Source organism: Pectinophora gossypiella, chromosome 25 (assembly GCF_024362695.1).
Source record: "Pectinophora gossypiella chromosome 25, ilPecGoss1.1, whole genome shotgun sequence".
Classification (NCBI taxonomy): domain Eukaryota; kingdom Metazoa; phylum Arthropoda; class Insecta; order Lepidoptera; family Gelechiidae; genus Pectinophora; species Pectinophora gossypiella.
The window spans coordinates 6605681-6626462 of NC_065428.1; the positions used below are offsets into that span (position 1 = coordinate 6605681).

General features: G+C 39.5%; 1 protein-coding gene across 3 annotated transcripts in view; it reads right to left on the minus strand.

The window, feature by feature from the left end:
• LOC126378022 (uncharacterized) overlaps positions 1–20782 on the minus strand; it is a 35030-nt gene that overhangs the window by 1985 nt on the left and 12263 nt on the right. The window contains exons 10-17 of one of the 3 annotated variants that reach the window (XM_050026078.1): positions 16457–17831; positions 15496–15561; positions 15132–15164; positions 9738–9974; positions 4931–5076; positions 2989–3081; positions 1516–1575; positions 222–387 (exon numbers count right to left, since the gene is read on the minus strand). In XM_050026078.1, coding sequence (XP_049882035.1) covers positions 222–387; positions 1516–1575; positions 2989–3081; positions 4931–5076; positions 9738–9974; positions 15132–15164; positions 15496–15561; positions 16457–17831 — 2176 coding nt within the window. Of the gene's footprint in view, positions 1–221; positions 388–1515; positions 1576–2988; positions 3082–4930; positions 5077–9737; positions 9975–13382; positions 15045–15131; positions 15165–15495; positions 15562–16456; positions 17832–20782 lie in introns of those variants that run through there. The other 2 variants (XM_050026080.1, XM_050026081.1) reach the window with 2 other exon arrangements.

Sequence of the window (20782 nt, forward strand, 5' to 3'; positions counted from 1 at the left end):
TGATGAACTTTGTACCCACGCTTCACTGAGCTTTCTGTTAGACCAACTTGACAGTGAGCCGTATCGGCGTTTATAACGGTCGCGGCACTTAGATAAATTACTAACTCATTGGTGCAAGTCCGGTTTCGGGGTTCGAACCGGCGCTCTCCGTTTGAGAAGCAAGCCAGTGAACCACAGGGTGGTAGGGATGATAATTGACCAAATGGAGAATAAACACTTACCAAACCGTACGCTCTTGATGTGACAAGCTCGATCGAAGGATCTGATCTTGTACACCTGCGCGCAGTACGTGAATGGTCCGTCTTCAATCTTCTTCATCCCAGTGCAATCCAGCCACTTAAGGAAGTTCTGGAACTGCTGTCCTGACGGCTTCTCGTTGAATTCCACCTAAACAATTATATTTTAATTTTTATTTAGTTGTAAGATTTGTTTTTGCCCTGAACATGTATTAAAATATGCAATATTCATCGGTTAACTATAACCAGGATTGATGAGGTCGGTAATCCACTTCACGACTCACACAATAGAAGAGGATATAATTTATACTATAAACACAAATAATCATCTCCCTAGCGCTATCCCGTTCTCTTACTTAACCTGATAATTTGACAGATCCGGTTTTTTACAGAAGCGACTGCCTGTCTGACCTTCCAACCCGCGAAGGGAAAACCAGTACCGGTTGCGTCACATACCCCCAAAACGCATTTCTCGGGAATGTGGGTTTCCTCACGATGTTTTCCTTCACCTTAGCAGTGACGTGATACTCATTTATGACCCACACATGAATTCGAAAAAGGATTTCGAAAATCATAGATTTAGGCCCGTGCTGGATTCGAACCTGCGACTTTACAGTGAGAGTCGAGCGTTCTTCCAACTGGGCTAGATGCTTGTGTAAATATACACTAAAGGCTTGGTTAGTGCAGTCGGTGTCAAAGCAGGACATCGACTTAGAGCGGCACCGGAAGAATGTCCAGAACATTGACGGCGGCGCTCCAAGGTCGAATCAGCTCCAACCCGCATTAGACAAGCGTGGTAGGTTAAAAAAAAAAAAAATATTTATTTTTCAAAATTGGCTTACAAAGTTAGCGCTTTTTGAACGTCAAACATAATTAAATTACATATTATATAACTAGCTGTAAAACTACTACCACATCGGAATCTGTAACGCTGAGGGAAAGACGTGGCCAGAAAACCTCCCAGCACAGGGCCCTAGTCCTACTGTTTCATGTTTTCCTTTCTTTTCTTTTAATCCAGTTTGTATTACATAATTTATAGACTTAAATACAATGGTATTCCAATTACAGTCGGTGGAAGGAAAGTGAAACATAAAGAGTTTATGTGACTTTTGTCCCCTTTTGACTTTTGTTGTTATTTGTCCCCTCCTCCAGTAAACCCCTCCAAACAAATATGAACACTTCCGACAATACAAATAATAATAATAAAAATCTTTATGTCGGACATTACATCCATAAATGTTACATACAGACCTAGACATCAGGTTTATAAAAAACTTACCTTTAGGTATAGAGGATTATAAACATGTAGGATCCGTTTGGTAACGTTGAGTCCTAATACCTGAAACAATTGGGTCGTGTACTAGGTTCAAGATAAATTATGAAATTCTGATTACTAAATAAAGACACATCTAAAACTAACGAAAAACATTTTCTTTTTTCTATTAAACTTATTTATGAATTTTAATCAAGAAAAACGTAATAATAAGTCCGACATTTTGTCACGTTTTTCTATGACGTCACAGAGTGCTTTTTCATACAAATTCCATAGTAATTTCGTGTTTTGACGTTTAGTAAAAAGTAACTGATTTGACTAGTTGGAAACTAGCCTATTATCTTATTAGGTACTTTAAAACTTCTTCACACAACCTCCGTGGTCTAGTGGTTAGAGCGTTGGGCTCACCATCTGGAGGTCCGGGTTCGATCCCCAATGGGGACATTGTCGAAATCACTTCGTGAGACTGTCCTTTGTTTGGTAAAGCTAAAAACGGTAAAATGATCGGCTATTTATAAAAAAACAAAAAACTTTTGTATGAAGGAATTCCATAGTCTCTGCTTACCCCGGTGGGAAATAGGCGTGAGTTTATGTATGTACGTATGTATGTATCTTACGAAAAGTAACGATAAAATTGCAGCATATCACATAAAACACGTATGTCAGCTGGAAGAAATCTCTTTGTTTAGAGATAAGCTTGCCTGTACTATCTGTTTTCTTTGTATGTTTGTTGTGTCTGTTTCATTGCGTACAAATGAATAAATAAATAAAATATATATTGCTGGTAAACTGGCTATGGAATTTGAGAAGCAGTAAAGCTATCGTAGTTATCTGTTGCAGGAGTAGTAGTAAAAGAGAGTGGGGTTGAACCGGTGAGAACTGTTCTCATACAAAATTCGCGTTAGGGCCTTTCCACCCACTTTCTTCTATTCCGTATTATAACACCCCAGATCTGTTTATATTACGTTTTGTTAGTTAGATGCTTGAATTTTGGTTTTGGATATGAAAAATGAAAATGGAAAACCAGAATTCAAGCTCTTAACACTTTATTTTTTTGACGTGACTTATTGTAGATTTGCCGCAGATGGCATTAACTACTTGGCTGGACAAATGGGGAGCGCTGAAGGCTCTCACCCGATACAACGTTTAAGACAACAGGCCTGAGGGTGCCCAGTTGGGCGCGAACCTCGGCTCAGGGCGTCGTCTGAGAGGAAAAATATTTGAAGCTCTTAACACTGACACAATGTAACAGTTTTACATTACAGGCTGATCACCCGCTTGTCCGAAAGTAAGATTATCCTGAAGGAACGTTAAGCCGTTGGTCCCGGTTACTACCGATGGCTGTACGTAATCGTTATATCAGCCATGTCAGGGGCCTGTAGCGGCTCCATAATAAGCCTGACACTGGTGTCAGGGGTTGAAGTTGGTAATCAACCTCATCACCCACACGATAGAAAAAGAGGAGTGTTGAATACTAACGTTTCTAAGCTCGTCTCCTGCTTCGTTCCTGAACGTGTCTGCGACCAGTTTTTCCGCTTCTGTTGGCGGCTCGTCCGGCAACGCTTGCCATACCTGGCAAACGAAATAAAATGTGAAACGGTGGAAGTGGCTAAGGCACAGACAAATAACGACATAAAATTAATAAAGCTATTACATTTGGCAAGAAAAACCTAAACATGGAAGCAGTGTCTTCATACTCGCTGTAGTTCACTATTGACGCCAAAATCACTCAAAACACACTTATCATCATCAGCCCCCATTAACGTCCCCACTGCTGGGGCACGGGCCTTTCCTATGGATGGATAGAGAGATCGGGCCTTAAACCATCACGCGGGCCCAGTGCGGATTGATGGTTATTAACGACTGCTGATGCAGCCGGGACCAACGGCTTAACGTGCCTTCCGAAGCACGGAGGAGCTCCAGATGAAAACTTTTTTTTTGTGGTCACCCATCCTATGACCGGCCTTTGCGAAAGTTGCTTAACTTCAACAATCGCAAACCGAGCGCGTTTACCGCTGCGCCACCGAGCTCCTCAAAACACACTCACATTAGCAAAATAATCTTACACTAAAATTCAAAAAAACACGTTTATGTTAAGGTTATTATACTACCCAATTCATCCTGCCCGATGCGTCAAGGTCACGGGCGCTAATAGCAAATCGGCGGGGCGTAACCATGGTAACCACGACCTCGAGCGAGTTGGTGGGGCGTAACCATGGTAACTACCACGATTTCGAGCGAGTTGGTGGGGCGTAACCATAGCTACTACGATCTCGAGCGAGTTGGTGGGACGTAACCATGGTTACCACGATCTCGAGCGAGTTGGTGGAACGTAACCATGGTAACCACGATCGAGTTATGTAATAGCGTCGATTGTCCCGATCTCGATGTGACCTTGACGCATCGGTCTGGTTGGATTGGGTAGTATAATAACCTTAACTTTAACGTGCTTTTTTGAATTTTAGTGTAAGATTATGTTGCTAATGTGAGTGTTTTGTTTCGCGTGATTTTGGCGTCAATAATCAACTGCAGCGAGTATGAAGACACTTCTTCCATGTTTAAGTTTTTCTTGCACATTCTTTTCCTCGCCAATACAGGTTGTGAGAAGCTGCATTAGTGTTAGGTGGATGAGGCGTTCGTTAAGTAAAAAAAGAAATTAGACACAAAAAGATAATACATGCATTATATTTGCACATAATATTAAAAACAAATTACGATTCGACTACTTATGTTACGACTATGTTACCTAATAATAATAATAAAAAAGTTTATTTAGGTAAAATCTACGACACACATATACATTTACAACATTAAAATATACACACATTAACATTAATATTTAAGTAGTTGGAAAACATAAAAACAATTTACCTACGGAATAAAGACAATTTTGAGTTTGAATTTATTTTCGTTCATCGCGTATATATACAACAGCCTCCATGGTCTAGTGGTTAGAGCGTTAGGCTCACGATCTGGAGGTCCGGGTTCGATTCCCGATGGGGACATTGTCGAAATCACTTTGTGAGACTGTCCTTTGTTTGGTAAGGACTTTTCAGGCTTGAATCACCTGATTGTCAAAAAAGTAAGATGATTCCGTGCTTCGGGATAAGCCGTTGGTCCCGGCTATTATTAGCCGTAAAAAAACCTCCACCAACCCGCATTGGAGCAGCGTGGTGGAGTATGCTCCATACCCTCTCCGGTTGATTGAGGGGAGGCCTGTGCCCAGCAGTGAGACGTATATAGGCTGTTTATGTATGTATTCGTTACGATCACTTACACCCCGTACAAGTACGTACATTTAGCCGTACGTGTACATGAAAACTTTGGGCGATGATTCAGACCATGATTCTGAGTTGATATCAAGTGGAATTTCGTGTCGGAATATTCATGTATGTATGTATGTATGCGTATATATATATACCTTGATCATAATGCGTTGGAGTTCGTCGTCCAGCACTTGTGACATGAGTGGGTTCAGTTCATAGTGTCCGTCCGCTGTAGGCTCCACCGAGGGCGAGGACTTATTTTTATCTGCTTTCTTATCTGCCTTCGCGGCCGTCAACGCAACTGTAATGGTATTATTATTCATTATACAAAACGGCCTCTGTGGTCCAGTGGTTGAGCGTTGGAGTCACGATCCGGAGGCCCCGGGTTCGAATCCAGGTGGGGGCATATCTCAAAAATCACTTTGTGATCCCTAGTTTGGTTAGGACATTACAGGCTGATTACCTGATTGTCCGAAAGTAAGATGATCCGTGCTTCGCAAGGCACGTTAAACCGTTGGACCCGGTTACTAATTACTGATGTAAGAGAGTAATCGTTACGTGAGCCATGTCAGGGGCCTTTGGCGGCTCAATTATAACCCTGAAACCAGGGTTGATGAGGTTGGTATTCTACCTCATAACCCACACGATAAGATTGTTCATTACCCCGCTTTCCACACCGCTTACCCGACCTGAAGATTTGACAGGTCGGGTTTTTTACAGAAGCGGGCCTTCTGACCTTCCAACCCGCGAAGGGAAAACCAGCCCAATACATGTTAGGTCACATACCTCCGAAAATGCATTTCTCGGGAATGTGGGTTTCCTCACGATGTTTTCCTTCACCGCTGAGCACGTGAAAATCATTTATGATTCAAACATGAATTCGACAATCATTCGATTCGAACCTGCGACGTCAAAGTGACAAACGGGACAATGCTAGGGACGACCTATCCGAAACTTTTATATCGGTTTAGGATAGCTTTTTATTTCGGATATTCGGTTTGGGATACGAAGCTCCGTAACATCCCTAAATATTTTATTACTTTGGCATGTTATGGCGATAATTCATCCGCGTAATATTGTTAGTCACCTACTTAGATATTATTATCAGTACCAAGTGTTTAATTCACCTAAGCATACTACTGTAGAGTGAGCCAATTCAAATCAATTCGCCACACATTATTTTAATTAAATGATTTTATTGAACTGAAACTTATCACGTATATTTTATTCCCACATTTTATATAAACCGTTATAATTGACATTTATAGTAAGCAAACGTTTTATATAATTAAGAGCCTTGGTAGCTCAGTAGATAGAATGCTTGACTCTCACTTGGTAGTCGCAGATTCGAATACCAGTACAGGCCAATGATCAATAATTGTCTAAAAAGAAATGAAATTTATTGTCATAAATGTGGTAAGTATATCGATGGAAGTAAAGCTTATAGCGCTCAGCACATTTAGTCATGTTGTGACATACAATAATAACTACTAAAAATATTACAAAAACACTTATCTATATAAAAAAAAAGAAAGAAAAGAAAAAAAACCTATTTATAAACTGAAAAACTCACTTATGCTATAAAACTGCTTCCCCTTTAACCACTTTCAAAATCGAAAATTAATGACAAAAAGTTGGAAGGAGGCGAGTTGATTTGAATTGACCCAGCCTTCTTCTTCCTCTAATCCTTTTATCACCTGTTGGGATCCAGCCCACAGATACATATTTAAATGGAACTCTATTTTTTCACAGCCTCCGTGATCTAATGGTTAGAGCGTTAGGCTCACGATCTGGAGGTCCGGGTTCGATTCCCGATGGGGACATTGTCGAAATCACTTTGTGAGACTGTCCTTTGTCGGAGGGCACGTTAAGCCGTTGGTCCCGGCTATTAGCCGTAAAAACACCTCCGCATTGGAGCAGCGTGGTGGAGTATGCTCCATACCCACTCCGGTTGATTGAGGGGAGGCCTGTGCCAAGCAGTGGGACGTATATAGGCTGTTTATGTATGTATGTATGTACACTGATGAGTATTCTTAATTAACAACAATGTTACTAGAAAGAACACACCACATATAGCGCGCGATATACCAAAGTAATAAAATAACATACACGATAAATAACTTTCCAGGCTACTTTTTTTTTTTTTTTGACGTGACTTATTGTAGATTTGCCGCAGATGGCATTAACTACTTGGCCGGACAAATGGGGAGCGCTGAAGGCTCTCACCCGGTACAACGTTTAAGACAACAGGCCTGAGGGTGCCCAGTTGGGCGCGAACCTCGGCTCAGGGCGTCGTCTGAGAAGAAAAATATTTGAAAGAATTAATCGACCCTAGTGGGTCGATAGCGATAAGCGCTGAATGAGGGAAATCGTCGACCACGCCGGCGGGGTCGGTATCGGGGTTTCCAGGCTACGTTCACCAAAAACAATATGGATGGCGTTGTACCGCTTCGTTGATAATATTTTGTCATCACTCAGGTAGGTAATTATTCCAAAATACAATGTAATGCTTGATAATTGGATCACATTATGTATAGAATTATTTTGCTTCCCTTTATTTTGATCATAATAATAATGGGTGGAAAATGTAATTGTGCCTTGGTGTAATAAATCATGGGTCACCATTTACTTATTTCCAAAAACAAAGATCTTCTTCTTATCGCGTGGGTTGTGAGGTGGAATACCAACCTCATCAACTCTGGTGTCAGGGTTATTGAGCCGCCAATGGCCCCTGACATGGCTCGTGTAATTACTACATACTTACATCAGTAAGTAGTAACCGGGACCAACGGCTTAACGTGCCTTCCGAAGCACGGATCATCTTACTTTCGGACAATCAGGTGATCAGCCTGTAATGTCCTAATCAAACTAGGGATCACAAAGTGATTTTTGTGATACATTGTTCTGCCCATAGAAAATTATGGATCTACCTACTCCACTCCAATCTCATCAGTCATCCCGTGATCATGGCACTTGCAACAGTGTCGAAATATCGGTAGTCTCCTATCCCTGCTTTAAACGCGGTAAGAACCCGTTATTATGTGTTTTAATTATGATTTTTGTGATATGTCCCCACCGGGATTCGAACCCGGGGCCTCCGGAACAAAGATAAAAGATGCATAAATATGTCTGTCATCCATAAAAATAGAAGGTTAAACGAAGAAAAATCTGTACAGCGTCATCTATAAGGAAATAGCCTGGAAAGTTGCTCATTAATGTTGTTAAAACTAACTTGATATACTTTTTTTTTCTTTTGTTTTGGTTTTCCCCGAAGGGTAAGGCAAAGGGAACTATGCCCATACAGCCATGTCTTACGTATTTTTTTTTCTTGATGATTAATGAAATGATGAAAGGTGATGAATGATGATGATGAAACCTAAGCCCCCACCCTCGGAGTAGACTCCTACTCCGAACCCCAAACGAATTAACTCAAAAGTCCGCATAAACTTTTGAGTTATGAAGCGGCTTCCCGGCACGAAGCGAAAATAGGCAGATACACTTTGTTCATTGAATACTCCAATATAATAACACTCGCGAATGTTTTCTGACTAACTTAATGCGATCATTAACCACAAAACACCACTTCGTATTAATTATTTAGATTACCCAATGAAGAAAGCAACTGTCCCGTTCCCGTTTCCCGCCGAAAAAATAACTTGATATACTTATTAAGAAGTCCTGTGATCGCTCACAAAGATGGTAATTATTTAACAGCAAATTAGTGTTGTATTTGTGGTCCTAAAACGCTCTTAACCATGAATTCATTATTATTATTCGATCACTAAATTTTCGGCGATCAAAACTTTTCAAATAGTTTGTTAAAATTATAAATCTGAAGGGCTAATATGGGCAACGTAATACATTTTTTTCACGGTCATTTTGTATTGTCGATTGTTGCCAATATGTGAACCCAAATAAGTCATGTCATTCTGACAAAATACGAACAGAATCACGTGACACGCACGTTAGGAAAAACAAATTATTTATCGGAAAAAAAATAACTTCGACAAAGTTTATTTTAAATTACAATAAACTTCAAATAATCCAAAATAGAGCTTTAAAAATATGTTACAATACTCCTTTCTATACAAACTTAAAATTACTTCATGAAAAAATTGGACTAAAATTTATAAAAGACTTCATTTTAAAACTTTCTAAGACATTATTCGAAACCCACATCACAAAAATAATTTAATTTCAAAAATAGGACGTTCACGCTTTACAAATCTTCCATTTGTCGATACTTACGGAGGTTATCGACTACCACATCACTATTTCCTCGGCTACTCGCCCATTGACGAGCCGTAATTATGGTAGGTATGTCGATCTCTGCAATGCATCATACCTATGCCCGCGCGCTGTGAAGTCTACCTACCAATGTTAATGTTACATTTTGTTGCGATGATTGTTGGCATTCTATTGCTTATTACTTAATATTATTTATATTCTTAGCTGCTATAAATGAGAACGTACTGTACTCTCATATTACCATCTACATTCATATAAATTGTCGCTGTGTGATATAGGTTGGCTGTGTGGGTATTATTAATACTCCATTCCTGATTGATAATGCCAACATAGTTAACTTTTCAAAATAGTTCTCAATGTATGTGTCATAAATTTCCGTATGGCTTTATGGCCGGCGAAATATTTGTACTAAATTCATTCTTGTAAGTATTGTTAGACTGTGTCTGTAATACTGTAATCTATTAATGTGTAATAAAGACTTTTGAAATCAATCAATCAATCAACTTCGACAAAGTGTATTGAACCCTGCATATCGACTACCTATTTTATGGTTTGTTGTTGGTATCAATTCGGCCAACAGCCAATTAAATTTGACAGGACTAATATTAGCTCTATCTCTTTCTTGCACTGCATGTTGTATTTTAAGTGAAGAACAGCAACATTTTAAAGCCTGACAAACTAAAATCAGGTTAAGTTAAATAAATATATACTCACGTTGAGCCTTTTTCTTTTCAGTTTTGATGATTTTATTTTCAAATTTGGCAACTTTCTGTGCCATCGCGGGAGTATGACTGGGCCCTGAGGTTGATTCCTTAGCCTCGCCAGACCCTTCGCGTTCCAGGCGATTCATGATCCGGTATATATTTCTCGGCACCTTGCGAACTTGGGACGCTGATGTCTTCTCGATTCTGGTCTGCTGGGGCCTCGTGGGCCGCGGACCAGGCCAATGTTCTGCGAGCAAATGTTGATAGTTAACGAGACGTATTTTTAAATTGAACAAAACACTGTTTATTACCTAATAAGGACTTATTATCTTATTCAAAACTGGACATGGATTTTTCTGGACACGTTTAGTTATGACATTAAATTAATGACACACACATCTTGTTGTATTCTGACTGGAACTAAAAGAATGCATGCAACCTTTTGAAATTAAGACACGTACTGGAAAAATTATATAGAAGTGAACTATGCTGCAATAGAGTACGACGACATTTTCCAAAACAACAATTTGACATTGAGAAAGCACCAGAACATATCAAACATTTATGGATAGTTTCATAAAAACTACAAAAACAAAAGAAGACACTTTAAAAAACCTAGAATACACAAAGTGTTAAAATCCGCGACATTCGATAGGCTGAATTTGCGAGTGCACAGGAACTCGGGGTGGAACATTTGCGCATATAAAAGTAAGTGTACAATGTCAAATAGCAATATTGCTTTTTTAGATGAATTGCTTCCCCCCACCATCGTTGGCTGGAATGATCTCGAAGTTACCGTTGGAGAAATGGAGACCCCTTCTGCGAGGCATATGACCCTGAAGACCGATAACAGAATTGCATCATCATCAAAGGAACCAGCTTAATTTTCACGTTCGAAGAAGTAAACTACAGGATTTCGGCCACTTCTCGTCTATATTTTCAAAATAGCCGCGACACAGTTTTCGTTGAGAATTTCTACATGGAATTCGTTAAGCAGAAACTACAATTTCTAGAAAATAGTCCATAAGTGCCAGGCGACTTCATCGTCTCTTAATAAACGTGATTTGGACGAAAGGAAGAGAAAACATGTTGTGTCTGAAAGAAATTCGACGAGTTCAAACCAGGCTTAATGGTCAATACAGGTTTAGTTTAATACAGGATTTAGATGTTGAACTCCAAACACGACTTTCTGCTATTTTTTTTACCTAATGAGAACCCTCAGCTCTCCTTATTTATCTGGTAAAACTAGTTAATGCTACACGCGGCAAATCTACAATACGCCACGTCAAATAAAATAAAAAATCTGGTATTTTTGGAACCGCCACGTGATGATTCCCTTTCTTTGCCGCTTTCATCCGTCAGAGTGAACCAGAAAAAGTTAAGAACCAAACTTCGTCGCCTAAAATACAAAAAAAAAACTAGTGGACTTCTGTCGGAGATCGATCCGAGTCTATGCTAATCGATATAGACTAAGTAGATCGGTATGCCAGACACAGAACACAAACGATCCTTTTAGCAACTAAGACAAACCAGAGTTATCCGAGTTAAAAAAAAGCATTGTCTGGTCATAGGGAATCGCCGAACTTCTTTGGCACCAGCAAAACTTATTGTGGGTGAAGTGATTTCAGCTGCTGTATCACCTAAAGGCAGACCAAAAGCAGTAGCACCGCAGACGTGGCGCGGCGTATGTTGTAATACAAGAAATTATGTGAAGTGCATCACACCAAAAGCAAATATCAAGAGCGGTCCTGCGCAGTAGCAGTGTGATTGCTACCGCAGTTCTTGGATTTTCACGAGAAAATTATTGAATTTGTGCGCCAAAACACTTTTTATTATAATTTCAGCGACACATATTACAGAAACAACGTTGTGGAAGAAGATTACACCTGGAAATATGGAAAATGGCAATTGGAAGCAGTTGTCACGTCGACCCGCGTTGAAACTGCTCCGCGCTGCTTATAACCTGCTGCTCCTGCTTATGGTGTGCCAGATCCTTAATAGTTATGGAAATCTAGATATAAACCTGAAGTTTCGTCTGAAGAAAAAAAAATCTCGTGCATTAAACTACGGATCGAAAACTATAAATATTTGAACCACTGTTTCGATTCTGTTGAATTAAACAACTAACTAAAACAATTATTCGAGACAGATATGGAATGGAACAAAATTATTCGATAAAAACTGCTAGAAAAATCCCCATTGAGTCTTCTGACCCATTAAAGGCTGCAGTTTTCTTGGCATAAATGCTGGAAACAAATTCTAAATTGACGATTACCTTTAAAATTGCGAACTTGGGCATGTTCAAGAGATGAGGTCTGTACGGGAATCTTCGCAGCAATGCCACCGGATGAATCTTGATGACCAAACATAAGAAGTGTTTTACAAGAGACAGACGCTTTTTTATTTTATTTTTACCTTTGATGTTTGCTCTTGGCCTCAGACTTGCACGAAGGCATTGATGAGGCCTACGATGGAGCTGGTCCCTGATCTTGAAAGCACCCGTGTTATATACATTCGGAAATACAGAAGACGGCAGAGAATTCCACTCTAAATATAATTGTTTCTGAATTTATCAGCATAGCTGCCGTTTTAACTGGAGAATCTTGCAAATTTAACCCCAAACAGCTTATTAATACCTTTATTGATATAATACATAGTGGTAGCATTGACGCTTGAAGTGCGTCCACCGTAGCTCGCCGTTACGTTGCGTAGCACATTGGGTTATTTGCTTGCTTCACTTCTATGGCATCAACACATATTGATGAGGTTGGTCATTAATCTCAAGACTCACTCACCACCATACCACGAAGAATAATAATACTTACAATGATGATATCCAGGAAAAACTTACTTGGCAACAAGTCTGATGACTAATATGTTGTTAACTAACTGAGAAGTTTCCCCCGAAAATTCTGCGAATAACCTCTTAAACGGCATCAGCATTCGCCATTCCACACTATAATAAACAGAACATGATAAGAATTACCTTACTTGTCGTTTGTCTTGATTCCACTTGTAGTTTGGTACAGTTCACCGCAAACTTCTGGCTTCACAACGAGCTTGATTTCTTGGCACCTCGGCTGGATCCATACATAGCTTCACATTCAAAACCCACGGAAACCGATGTCAGGATAAAGCTGAAACTGCGAATATCACTGAAACTATTTTGATCAGTACAAGAAGTTGACATGAATACAAAAAGCAAATTGATTTTATCATAAATTAATTACAAGTTAAACCCACCACTTACCCTAATATTTAAAATATAAAAACACATCTTAAAGATAACGGAAGTAACGGAAATGATAACGCGACATTTATTTTTCCTGAATAAAAAAAAGGCGACCTATTATCTGGATAACAAAATATGAATATTGAGCGATATATCCAAAGTAAGCAAACGAAAGCTTTCTGGATTCCGTGATTAGAATTAACTGAGTTCGCTGCATAGTGGAATTGTGTTATGATGTTTCAAAAAATCATATTTCTAGACAACAACACTTTCATAGTGCCAATACCTGTGTAAACTCATTCCCCGAATCCAATCCATATTTAAACTGTAATTTATACTTCGTTTGTAGACTCTGTTGAAATCCTAACGAGGTTCATTCGATTGATATATACAAAAACATTTAAGTAAAAAAGAAAAACAATATTATAATGAAGAAAAGTTTATTATTTTACGATAAGAGTGAAACAAAATTTATGACATCCACGCATTGAGATCTTACAAACTAAACCTTCCCCATGTAGATTATATCGTCGTCATCATCAGAAGATGCTAAATCCATATTAGCTACAACGTAGCTATCGCTCATTTCTGCTTTAATTTTCTTTATCTTAGACCCAAGAGACATATCTCGATCATCATATTTCACAGTAGCTACCTGCGATTCGTTTAAGTCATTAACGTAATCCAACTTGTTACGCAATTTGACCAAAGTCTCAGCAGATTCTAGATCCACATCCACATCTAAAGTGGGCAAATGATAGGAACTACTCCGCTTTCGATGCATCTTAATGGGGTTCCACAAGCTAAAGTTCAACCCTTTCACGCCTTGATTACTTTGCTTTAGTCTTTCGAAGACAAGCGCTTTATTATCACTTGTCTCGTAATTCAGAACAATGGACATTTTAATGTATCTTGTATTCGTTTCGTCTGCGCCTATTACTACTACAGCGTGTTTATTAAGTTTTCCGATGTTCAGCGACATCAACCACGACTTCGACTCATCGTTCTCCGGAACAACACCGAAGTATCCCGGCAGAACGAACCCAAATTTGACAAAATCAGTTCTACCAGAACTAGGACCGTAATCTTGATGGTACTTGTACATGTGATAAATGATCATCTCCTTGACTTTTCGCGCCTGCACAACGGACAAGGCCTTGTTGCCTTTGAGACAGATCCTAATAATTTTATTATCATGGCCGAGAGACGGCATCGGAGAATTTTTTGCCGCCTCTATTATTTCGGCGGGGTCAGCCACCGATATCTCCCTCATTCCCGAGTCGAAGGCTTCCTTGTCCACTGCAACAGCTTTAAGGAACACGCTGACTTTTTGCAATTCATAACTTAGCAGCATCTTATGAGTCTCGAGAGCGCGCGCGGACGACGGCGGCATGTCTACGTAGATCCTCGTTCCTTTGGGGGTCACGATTTTCTTGACGAACTTCCACTTACCTATGTTAATGCCTTCCAGCTTTCTGTTCTGTAACTTGAGTTTCAACATCGGCTCAATGTTGCGGCACCTGGAATGACCGGGCAGCCAGATGGCGGCGCGTTCGTACCACAGCTCTTCCTTCGTATAAACTAGTACATTGAACAACTCGAACTCACTAAAATTCAAGTTCATAAGCCAGTCTTTCGTAGTGTCGTCGCGAGTTACCAATTCATATCTCAGCATGCTCTGGAGACCTTTGAGAGTGAAATCGGGAGACCAACCGTCGCCGGATTGTGACGCGAGAACGATACGAGAAACTAAGAATTTCTTCAGATATTCGGCCTGATTAGCAGAGTACGGTTCGAAGTCGTCTTTACAGAGGTAGAGGTGGTGCCCCTCGTCCATATTCACTGCGAAAAATGAATTTGGATTGTGTATATTGGTTTTCTCTGGCTGCAGTTGTGGCTGAGGTTGGAGCTGCGGTTGGAGCTGAGGTTGGATATCGTTGAAGGACGTCTGGTACATCGGCGCGGGGACCATCAAAGGTTGCTGCATCATCATAGGTACTTGGGGAAGTACATCGAACTGTGTCATCAGCATGGGATTCGGTATCGCAACGCCGGGAGGCGGGATATTCGCTTGCCATTCTGGAACTGGATCAAATAAGCAAATAACTATGAAAATGGAATGTGAAATTGGAGAAACTGAAATATAAATTTCTTAAACGGAACAGTACTTACTACGTTGTTCGGACAGCGTTTCAGGTTCATTATCTGGAAAGAAAACGGTTCATTTTTCGTTTATCGTTTCGTTTCTGCAGACGCTTTATAGTATTATGTGTAGATCTGGAGTTTAAACTAGAGCGAAGGAAATATCACCCAGTTGATCGATTTCTGGAGTTATCACGATTTTTCTAAGCGATGACATGAGAACCAATATACGTTCGAATCAGGAATCTTTCTTTGCCTCATCGAACACGGAAATACTCCTTCATTGGAACGTCGAACCGTTGGTATTAATTGAAACATCTCATGCATTAGTTAGTCTAGTATTCAATTATTCATATTGTAAGCTATTATTTACATGATTATTAAATGTTCTCACCTCGACTCAAGTTGTGTTCAGGAGAACGCCTAGAAGTTTTCGTAGGAGTATCGCCCGTTCTGGGTTCTGTAAATATAATTATACTAATGTTGGACTTGTAATATACTAGATGTAAAACATTTTATATTTATATATGTACTTTTGGTATTGCTTATTTGTGTGTTCTCATGTTTACTCTGCACATGTCATGCTCTGCAGGAAAGAGTTTCGTTAACCATTCGTTGTCTATATTAAGATTTTCTTCAAAAGTTGCATAAACGCTTGTACTAGACTAGAATTTTAACTATTGGCAGTTGTAGCCTAGAAGAACAGAATGTCAGTGGTACAACGTGGTTATATGTGATTAGGGTCATTTATTACTCCATGACCTTTATACTTGAGTATAAACTACGCAAGGATTCTGTAAACGACAAATTCAGTAAGTACCAATAGAATTCCGATAGTTCATGGGTAGGCTCAAAGCTCCGGTATTGCGGTAATCACCTTAAGTCGTGTATATCCTTGTCAATGAAGGGAAAAAAACATCTTTATCGGTTTTGGAAGTTTTAAAGAGATTTGTGCCTTTCAATATGTAAAGTCAAAATATAAGTGTAAAGCAGGTAACAATACATTGCATAAGCATTTCTTCATTATATCGCTATAATAACGCACTGAGATTAGATCAATTAAAAAAAATAAAAAAAATAATAATAATAAAGTATTAACCTGTTGAAATATTAATATTTACAAGTTTTGTATGAATACATTATTATTATATATGTACCTATGACGTTTGCTATTAATTGTTCATGCGACAATATTACATGTCCTTTAATTCCCCCGGTTGCTTGGAAAACATTTGTGATATCCATCCGTCGATTTTACATGTGTGTTGTATGTATAAAAAATAAATATAAAAATATGTTGTGTGTAATAAATAAAGTGTTGCGTAGCATTATGATCGGTGTTGAATAGATCTTACCGTTTGCCGGCCTCTTCAAATTCCTGTAGTGGCTTGGGAGACTTGACATAACCTCCTGTAATATCTTAATTTCACTTCTCGTCTCGTACTTAGTGTTGAATTTAACGACCATCTCTATGAACGAGACATCTTGATACCCGAACATTTCTTGAATCAGTTTGGAGATGGATAACTTCAGTTCCTCTAATACGCGAATTCTAATCTCCCCGGCGATATGGCCTCCGTGTTTCTCCAAAATCTTGCTGCTGATTTCGTCGACTGCTTTCTCTCTCTTGACCCTTAGGCTTGGGCTTATTGAGTTTCGTTTCTCTTCTACCTTCCAGTCGGGCTCTCGTTGCTTGAAGTCGTCGCGTCGATCGCGTTCGTCGGGGCGGTAGTCATGTCTATCGTCGCGGCGTCGCTCCTCCGAACGTTGTCGTCCCTCACCGTGGAACTTCCTGTCGAAACTCTTGGGTTCCTCATCCCGACGTTCGTACTCCTCCCTACGACGATCCTCGCGCTTGCGCAGTTCTTCCGCTTTCTTGTTGAACTCCACAGCTCTTTTGTAAATGTCCTCAAACTCTTTATCGACATCGGGTATTTTCGGCATCTTCCTGTCTTCTCTTACAAAATCTTCTCTGGAAAATTCTTCCCTTCTTTTATCGAGGTTGCGATTGCCGTGACGATCGTCGTCTAACCTTGGAGGTTCTCTGAAGTCTCTCTCGAATCGTTTGTCATCCGCTCGGCGGAATTCTTCACGGGGTTCATACTTGGGTTCTCTGGGTCCAAATTTAGGGTCCCTTTGAGGGAAGCGTTCATCGGGTTTAAAATTGTGTCCTCGTGCTGACTCCATCATAGGTCGGCCTGCGATATCCGGACGTGGTCGGGATTCGTCGAACCGTCTCTCGTCTTCGGGCCGTCGAGGTTCCCAAACCGGCATGCGCTTGCCTTTATCCTCTTCTCTGTCCGTGAAGCGGTTGCGGAATGAGTTGTCTTCTCGGCTTTGTCCAGGCCATATCGGCGGCGGCGGTGCTTCGCGATCTTCGGGGGAGCGACGTTTCTCCAGCGCCCAAGAGCGGCGCGGCGATCGCGGGGAAGGAGAATGTTTCTTGAAGCGGTCCCGAAGGGGAGACCTGTCCCGGCGCAACGGCGAGCGAGACTTGCGCGGCGAACGCGCGCGCTTTGGATCATCATCAATTCTAGGCTCAAACTTGGGCATTCTATCTCTTCTGTCTTCTTCCTTCTTCATCCCCATCCCTCCTTGGAATATAGCTTTGTCCCTGTCTTGTTGCCAGGGCGACGCCCGTTGTTCAGGTCTAACGCCCGGGATAGGGTACTGAATATTCTCATGGAGACTCGGTCGGTAACCACCTGAGTACATAGCTTGATTTGGCGCCTGTAAATGGAAACTTTATTTGCAAACATAGACAAATAAAAGGAAACAATGGACAAGTATGAAAAGATAACACTAATGAAGATTTAACCAATTTCATTTAGCTTATTCTAACCTGACGTAATCCTAATATAAACATATTAGTACTGCCTACTTTCAATTTAGCAAGCTTGCGAGTCTTATTTGCTTTTTTTGCTTGTCTTTGTAATTTACGCCATCTTATAGCATATACATTCTTTTATATTAATTCCACAAGTCAAAGAAAACTAAGAATTTCGGATGGGTTTTTCCTTCTATTCCTCAGTAAGAGGATGAATCTATGTATGACCTTATATTTCGGATGCAGTCTAAAACATCTGTCAACAGATATTCTTCTTTCTTTCCAGATATTTCATTTTGCAATTTCTTTAAAATATTCATACTTTAGTTCAACTGAAACATTCTCGAATGACTGCAAGTGAAGCGGGAGTTTCTTACTATTTTAAGGCTGTGTGAGTCTTGAGCAAGATTAAGTTTCTTTATAGATATTTCAATTGGTAAATATCAGTTGGTAGTAGCAAGCATTGCTGGTGGTAATATTCTCAATTTCCAATAAACATTATGATGAAGATAATAAACCCATTTCGTCTTTGAATTTACTGTTCTTCAATGCTGACAGACTTCTAGGCCTGACACCTCCACCAATGCACAGTGACACAGCGTGGAGTATGCTCCATTCCGCCTCCGGTTGATTGAGGAGAGGCTTGTGTCCAACAGTGTGTATATAGGCTGTTTATGTTGTGTTTTGCTGCACGTGTTGATATTTAAACAAGTTATCATTTCTTCAGTGAGATTCATAAATGGTTATGTTATTAATCGATTATTCGATGGATTATGGCATCGTTCCTTGCTGTTTCGGTTCGTTTTGCAACTAGTGTACGGGGTAAAGTACACTAATCTGTACATGTGTAAGTGTCCTCTATCGAAGAATGTCTAAAAGTGATCGCTTTTAGCAAGAAGATCGCCTTTGTTCACTTACGTTTAAGTTTTCTTCCTTGTCACTGTCCTGTCAATGTACGTGCAATGAAGTATTCAATATTATTGTCAAATTATTATAAAGCATCTCTGGTATTTAGTTCAATTTGATGTCTCTTCTTCGAGCTTCCAAGTCTTGTTGAGCAAGTTATAATTCTATGCCACTTATTGTAACTATGACAGAAAATCCAGCCAGTTTCAACTTCGGAGTCCATCAAATCAAATCAAATATACTTTATTGCACAGAACTAAAATTTCAACAATCAGACAAAACACATGAATACAGTACAATTCAGTCCATCCGTGAGTTTATCTTGAAAATATTTCTTTTTCTTATATAATCCTCGCAAGTAGAGACCAGTCTATTTTTTTCATTTTGGGCTATCTATTAGCCTATCTGACCAGACACACTGATCAGAATTTGTATATAAGAAACTAGACTGTTTTCATCTTTTCCTCCCAAATACCACCACCACTTCTGAACTTTCTTCGGAAAAAATAAGTCACTCAATAAGGTACAGTTAGGCATCACGTATGAAATATCGCATTGGTGAATACAATCAGATCGTCATTTTCATCCTGCAGTCACTTGTAATGCTATCCAGTTTTCACAGGGTCCGTTTACCTAACCTGAAGATTTGCCACGTCCGGGTTTTTACAGAAGTGACTGCCTGTCTGACCTTTCAACCTGAAGGGAAAACCAGCCCCATATTGGTTGGGTCACATTCCTCAGAAAATACATTATCTGGGATGTGGGTTTCCTCAAACTCAACCCGTAATAGTACTTTGAAAATTACGGTCTAACTACGTTAGAGATGTAGTTGCTCTTGTACATTACCCATTCGCTATTGCTTCCTAGTTATACTTTGGATGTCGTTCGTCCAATTTGTTTAGTTCTTCATGTATGAATGTGCGAAAACCATATTCTATTCATAGCCACATAACAATTACACCACTCAGCCATAGTCAATTCAGTAAAACTTGATTATTTGTAGAAATACGAAATGCTCATGACATATCTTTCATGTGTGGTTTTTGACACAAAAATTGACAGTTTCAGGAACTCTTTCTGGGTTGGCCTTTACAATACACAGGAGAAGAAATTCTTTTGACAGTTACAGTAGATACTTTCTATGGACTGTCTTGGCGGGTTCTAAGTTCTTCTTTGACCTCAAATGCTAAAAAGAATTGCAAATTATCATGCTATTGGTTACCATGCATCTAGTCTTTTGTTGCACAATTACAATCGCCTTTAGAAGACTTATGAGCATTTTTATAATTTATTTTACTGTAGCATCGCAGTTCACAGACCATATTCTATTAATTTCTTCAGTCATGTTTTCATCTTTTTGTGGTCGTAAGTTTGTTAACTACTGTGTCTGGAAATCTTTTGGATATTAAGTTAATCGCACCTTTCTTGTCATCGTTGTATGGTTTGTTATTATATTTTCTGTTTTTTTTTTTCAGAGTTTATTGCGTCGATACAGTCACATTACATCAGTAGATTATCTTCGTATGTTTCCAAAGCATTATTAGACTCGTTTTCACGTTTCCCAATACCCAATTGACCTTCAACTACATCTCCAATAGAACTAAAACATTTCGCATCAGCTTTCATCGAACCTATTAGTTAATTAGACCTCTAATGTTTTTAATTTGTACTAAAAACTGGCAACACCAGCTATTGTCATCCAATGCCGAAATGCTACTGTTATCAAAGTTGCCAATAAATAATAATAAACATTTTTAGGACACGACCACGTATAAAATGAAAGCCATTAAGGAACTACCGACAAATAAATAAAATAAAACCTGCAAAAACAAAATAAATCGTTAAGCAAAAACTATTTTTTTTTTTGCCTTTTTAAACAAAGTACTCGAGTGGTAGCGCTTATTTACCTAAACTTCATAAAATCGTACGTACGAAATGCTATGGAAGT